Here is a 6255-nt window from a genome sequence, read left to right as displayed (position 1 = left end):
AAACATAACTATTTATAATGCTTCCTAAATAATAAAAAAATAAATTACAGTGAAAACAATGAAGATTTTGTAGGTTTGAACCAAACTAAATAACAGTAAACCTTTTTTTGATTTAAGGTCTTTTCTTATTTTGATGTTTTGAGCTCTCTTGTGTTTATAACAATATATACTAATTTTTAAAGTATCAAATTGAATTTTTGTTCAATAAAAATCTTTTAAATGCGACTGTACGTTTTTTTCCCCAAAACTTTGTCTTCAAAATAAGGGTGCGTCTTATATTCCGAAAAATACGGTACTTTGAGGTTATTTCAATTTTCACGGAAGCCATTTTGGACGTTGTTGGTCTATCCTAGTTTCTGTTATCTAGTGTTGGAATTGAATTTCGTGCCCTTCAGAACCTACATTTAAACACCAAGAATACCTCTGTAGCATACACGGGGGCAGAGATATGCTAAAATAGGTTTTTGCAACGGCCATCTTGGATTTCGTTACTTAAATGTAACCATCTTGTTACATTTAAACACCAAGAATACCTCTGTAGCATACACGGGGGCAGAAATATGCCAAAATAGGTTTTTGCAACGGCCATCTTGGATTTCGTTACTTAAATGTAACCATCTTGTTACATTTAAACACCAAGAATACCTCTGTAGAATACACGGGGGCAGAGATATGCCAAAATAGGTTTTTGCAGCGGCCATCTTGGATTTCGTTACTTAAATGTAACCATCTTGTTACATTTAAAATCCCTCTTAGCTATCTTTAATTATGTGTTTCTAGTTCAAACTTCTTGTATAATATACTATAAATTTGATAGGGCAGTTGACCCTATGTACTGTAGATCAATAGTTCCCAACTTTTTCCATCTGAGGTTCAGTTAGTTCTAATCCCAGAATCTCGTGGAACGCTCCATACAATATCAACTTTGTAAATTATTTTTTATTACACTGTGAAGCAGAAGCTATATTTTAAAACAAACTTGTTTTCCTAACCGTCTTGCAAACTGGCGATTAGGAACCACAGTTCTAGATGTGTCATAGACCACATACATTGTTTAAAACAAGATCTTGAAAAATCTATCTATATACTACTAAAACTCTGAGATTGTTGGTTTGCTTATTTTCTCAGTCAAAAAATCATTCACACTACCGTTCGCGCTCTTTACGAAACTTCTTACTTCACTTTTTGAAAAATGAAATGGTATTTCGTTTTACTCCCGATCAACAATCAAATATCTTTTCTTGAATTATGAATAACATGAATGGATTGAAATATTTAATTAAATTATCTCAAAATAAACCTTCATTTCGGTGCAATATTGGAGAGGTTATGAAGAATTCAAGCTAATTTGAATAGTGGGTGACTCAACGGATCATGGGTGGTCTAGAATAAAATAAAAGGGCATGTCTCTGGATCTGTGTGTGTGTGTGTATGAATGCCATAACTCCAAGAGGAAAGAATCTAGAAACCTGAAATTTTGCACCCATATTAAGTGGACTCAGAGGGTGTGCACCTGTGTATTATTACTTATCCACATGCGTGCATGTATGCGCATCTGTCTAATGAAGCAAGCTAGCAAAAAACCACACAGAAAAAAAAGTGGTTCCTTATATTACAAATAGAAACCCAAGATAGAAAGACATGCATGTGTGTGCATCCATGTCTTTGTATGTGTGACTGCCATAGCTCCAAGAGGAAAGAACCTAGAAACCTGAAATTTTGCACCCATACTAAATGGATCCTGAGGGTTTGCACCTGTGTATTATTACTTATCTATGAGCGTGCGCATATTTTTATGCGAAAACTACATAGAAAAGAAATGGTTTCTTCTATTAAAAGTAGAAATAACAGACAAATGCATGTGTGTGTGTGTATACGCATGTGTACATGCATGTCAGTGTATGTGTGATTGCTATAGCGCCAAGAGCAAAGAACCTAGAAACCTGAAATTTTGCACCCATACTAAGTGGACTCTGAATGTGTGCACCTGGGTGTTATTATTTATCTTATCCACGTATGTGTGCTCATCTTTTTAATGAGGCAAGCTAGTGAAAAATCTCATAAAAAAGATGTGGTTCCTTATATTAAAAATTATAGATATAAATCACAAACAGACAGAAAACAACAAACAACTTTTATTGCTAAGCAACATGATATAAAATCTATTGTTGGAAAGTATTGTTATCAAAATGCACTGACTTTGCAGTATATTAGAAGTTGTTATATAAAGAACCACTTCTTTTCTATGTGGTTTTTTGCTGATTGCCTCTTTAAAAAGATGTGCATGCATGCATATGTGTCTATCTGTGATTTATATCTATAATTTGTAATATAAGGAACCACTTCTTTAATTATAGTAATTATAATATTATTATTATAGAGTGTGTCTGTATGTCTTTGTGATTTATTTGGGAAAACAACCAGTATTATATAACCTGAAGCACATCAACGGTAAAAAAATGTAATAGATTCTGATAAAATGTGATAGAAATTAGTGATATCAAATATTGTGAAATATTTAATGCAATGATGAAGTTATTTGATAATAAATAATTCTTAATTTATTGTACTTTTCTGTACAGCTTTTTTATGTTTCTGGGAAATAAAAATGTATAAAATATTTTTGACAGTTCTTCTATGCTACGATAGATTCAGAATACATACACTGACATAGTCATCTAGAATGTATCAACGTAATATCCTGAGTGAAGCCGGTACTTTCACTAGTATATATGTAAATTATCATACTGGAAGCTTATAATTATTCATGATTGTGGAATTATAGACTGCTGGATATCTAGTATTTTAGGGGTCCTTTCTGGCAGCTTGTAGCAATTACACGCGCTGATTGACACTAAACAAGAATGGCAATCAATATTTATTTTTCCAGTGCAAAAGTTTTATTTAGATTGTTTCATCGAGCTTGAAAACAAATTAGTCTCATAATTTACTATTACACATTCTCTGTGTCAAGTGAGAGGTGATCGTAGCTTATCAGTATTCAAATTTTTGGACTGTTGGGTATTTAGTAGTTAAGAGATCATTCCTGGCTGCAGGGTATCAAGCCACCATGTTTTTTGATTGGATTACAATGTGAAAAGTGTAATTATATTTATATCTGATAAGAATAATTTGTTTATAAGTAAGCCTGGTATTAATTAAAAAAAAGAATGATAAAATAATCTATGTGACAGTATTATAAACTCATTAGAGGAATATTGAGTGACTGTTGGCTATTGTTCTAAATTAGTGATTGCCCATTTAAAATCCACACAAAAAATTATTAACCATATAAATATAACATTTTATATCATTTTATTCCAAGTCTTACATTCATTACCCCAGCATCTAATTTTACTTTTCCAACCTTTTAATTTGACCATTTAAATAGATAAACAGACAAATTATCCAAGTTCTTGACAGATTTAAAAAGTTAATTCAATCGCATCTAGTTGTTCTTGCAGGCCAATGTAAATATCCTAGTTTTAAGCCTGTTTTCATAGTTTAAGTTTTTGGATGTATTCACTGATTTGATGTATTGATTTACATGTTGAAGGAGTTTAGTACTGGTTGAAATGCAGGCTCTTTTTCCTCCACTGTGTGTCCCATCACAGCATGTTTGTTAGTCCAGGTAGTATAGCACTGTCCCTAAGTTTGAACCATTGCCCAGAGGGAGGCAACTGGCTGGTAGCATCCACTTTTACTGTATATTGTATTATTAATAATTATTGTGTATATAATTTTTGTTTGATCATAATAATTTTTTTAAACCAGGGATTCTTTTAATAGCCTTCCTATGCATGCAATGTTTCTAATGTAGATTTTCTTCATACAGTACTGTAAGAGTGCCAATACCTTAAACATTACCCCAAAAAAAAGTTACATTAACCTTGCTGACATTTAAAAATTTTAAAATAAAACCTAAAGCTCTCTCAGGTTTTTTATTTTTATGACATTTATCTTGCTTTACCTTTTGCTATCATTTTCCTATGTAGGTTTTTCCCTGTGTGTAAGCAACAAATTGAGTGTATATGTTTTTTATTAATACAAGATAGGTGTAAAAAGAAATTATAAGGAAATTTAATAATGAAGGATAAAACTTAAGTTTTTTTAAATTTGTTTGTTACTTCAATATTATATCCTTAATTAACCCGTTACCTACTGTGGCCATTTTGTCTTATTGTGAAGGCAAAATCACATTTCTGAATTGAAAAAAATTATAGAGAACTTATCTTTTATTGGATTTCATATTTTATTTTTGTAAATAGTAGCATAACATTCAATATTTGTACAAAATTATATTATTTGATGAAGTTTAAAGAGAAATTAATAAAAAACAACCAAAATACCTTTGAGACTATAAATAAGTGCCCTTTAAGAAGAAAATTTTTTAAAAATTTTCCTTGCACTTCAGCTTCGGTTCCACCATCTATGATTAGTATCTAAACCTTTTTCTAATCTGTTTTCTTTATAAAACAGCGTCTGGGCATGTTAAACCTCAGTTGTAAAAGTTTTAGCCAATCTTAGTCAAAGGTGTCAATTTCAGTACCATATTATTCCAATCGCTGTATTTCGCATTTGACAGATCATAGGATGATAAGCTAGGCACGTGACGAAATGTTGTTCTCTGGATTTTACAGCATGAATGTGGGTGGTGCTTATTATAGTAACTGCCATTTTATATAGAGGTTGTATTTAGTATTGGTCAATAGTACTTTTTGGTAAGCCTTAGAAAACTTGCTTCTGAAAAAAACTGCATGTGATGTATGTGACTTTTATTATTTTTCTATAGTAGCTTAAGTCATGCTGTATCATATATCTATTTATATTAATCATTATATTGAAAATTTAAATCAAAATAGATATATTTTTTAGGAGAGAAGTTGATTCATGAATGTTAGAGTTAAGAGCTATTGAGTGGCGAGTGCAAGGTTTTTAGGTGAATTAGGCTTAGCACTTTGAACTGAAAGAGTTTGTGATTTTTTTATATTCTATTGCATTTAAATTAGTAGTGCTTGGTTTTATTATCTAATCTGTTATAAATGTTAATGTCAAATATTACCTTCTATTATGCTATCTTCAACACTTAATTTCATCCAATAATATTGACTGGTGTTTGTAATGCCCTTCTATAGGCTGACAATGGGCATGGAATTTTAGTTGTGTTACAGTTTATTTTGTAAAAAAAACTTCTTTAACACCTGATTGGCATGATGTTAAAAGAAAAAAGTATGTAGAACTTAATTTTCTTATTGAATTATAAAGGTAAATTCTAATTTAAAATCTAAGTGTTATGCAATTTAAAAAGTTCTTTTTGAACCTTTGCTTTCTTATATTTTGTTTAATTGTACTTCACAAAAGTTGCTTTGATTAACAGAAGCTGTGGATTTATAAAATGTTTAATAACAGTTGTTTTCAGTTCTTTAAATTTAAAACACTATTCATTTGTGCTACAATCTTAATGGTTGTTTATTTTTTTTTTATATAGAAGTTAACTGAACTTGAACAGATGCTGCAAGACTTGGACTTTTACACACATACTCATAATAGGTATATAAGTGAATCATTTTGTAAAGAGAAGACTATTCCTGATATAAAACTGTTGAGCAACAGCCATATTGAAGAATTTGAACCATTTAAGTCCAGGTTGGTCATAGAATATTTCAAGTTGTATGTTTATTTTGTTTAGTATGAAGAATATCTACTCAGCTGTTGATTTTGTTTTAATGAAAAACTATTCAGTTGTATCTGGATTTTAAAATTAATAACTTGTGAACTAGTATGACTAGAACCATTAAAATATATTTTAAAGACAATTTGACTAAAATAACCTTATATATTGGCTTGTTGGAGAAAAGTTTCATTGATGTTGCTAGTGATTCAAAGAAATCATAAAATAATGTGTTAAAAATAGGCAACAACTGAAAAATCAATTTATTTACAGAAAGGGGCATCTCAGGCTATGAGAACAATACAGAGCTAAAATCAGGTCATATGACAAGTTAAAATTCAGAAGTCTTTATATTAAAGAAGCTACTTTTGAGTGATTTGTGTATCTTTTTCAATCTCATCTTTTCTTCTGAAGACAATGTGAGATGGAAGAGTAATGATAATCAAAATAAAAAATAAGATAGATTCATGTAGGACTTGTTAACTTGATTATACAAACCACATAAAAAAGTATATATACAAGATAGATTTATGTGGGACTTGTTAATTTGATTATACAAACCACATAAAATATACACATATACG

At 30.4% G+C, this 6255-nt stretch overlaps 1 protein-coding gene across 4 annotated transcripts in view; it reads left to right on the top strand.

Moving 5' to 3' along the window:
• The window catches only part of LOC111085687, an 81586-nt gene that overhangs the window by 3371 nt on the left and 71960 nt on the right, over positions 1–6255 (top strand). For 2 of the 4 annotated variants that reach the window (XM_022385466.1, XM_022385465.1), the window contains exon 1: positions 5509–5646. Coding sequence is in view for 1 of the 4 variants with exons in the window: in XM_022385464.1 (XP_022241172.1) it covers positions 5489–5646 (158 nt within the window). In the remaining 3 variants the exon portion in view is untranslated. Of the gene's footprint in view, positions 1–5488; positions 5647–6255 lie in introns of those variants that run through there. The other 2 variants (XM_022385464.1, XM_022385467.1) reach the window with 2 other exon arrangements.

Source organism: Limulus polyphemus, unplaced genomic scaffold, assembly GCF_000517525.1.
Source record: "Limulus polyphemus unplaced genomic scaffold, Limulus_polyphemus-2.1.2 Scaffold554, whole genome shotgun sequence".
In the NCBI taxonomy this organism is placed as follows: Eukaryota; Metazoa; Arthropoda; class Merostomata; order Xiphosura; family Limulidae; genus Limulus; species Limulus polyphemus.
The sequence above is the reverse complement of the archived record's forward strand: the minus strand, read 5'-3'. Positions and strand labels throughout refer to the sequence as shown.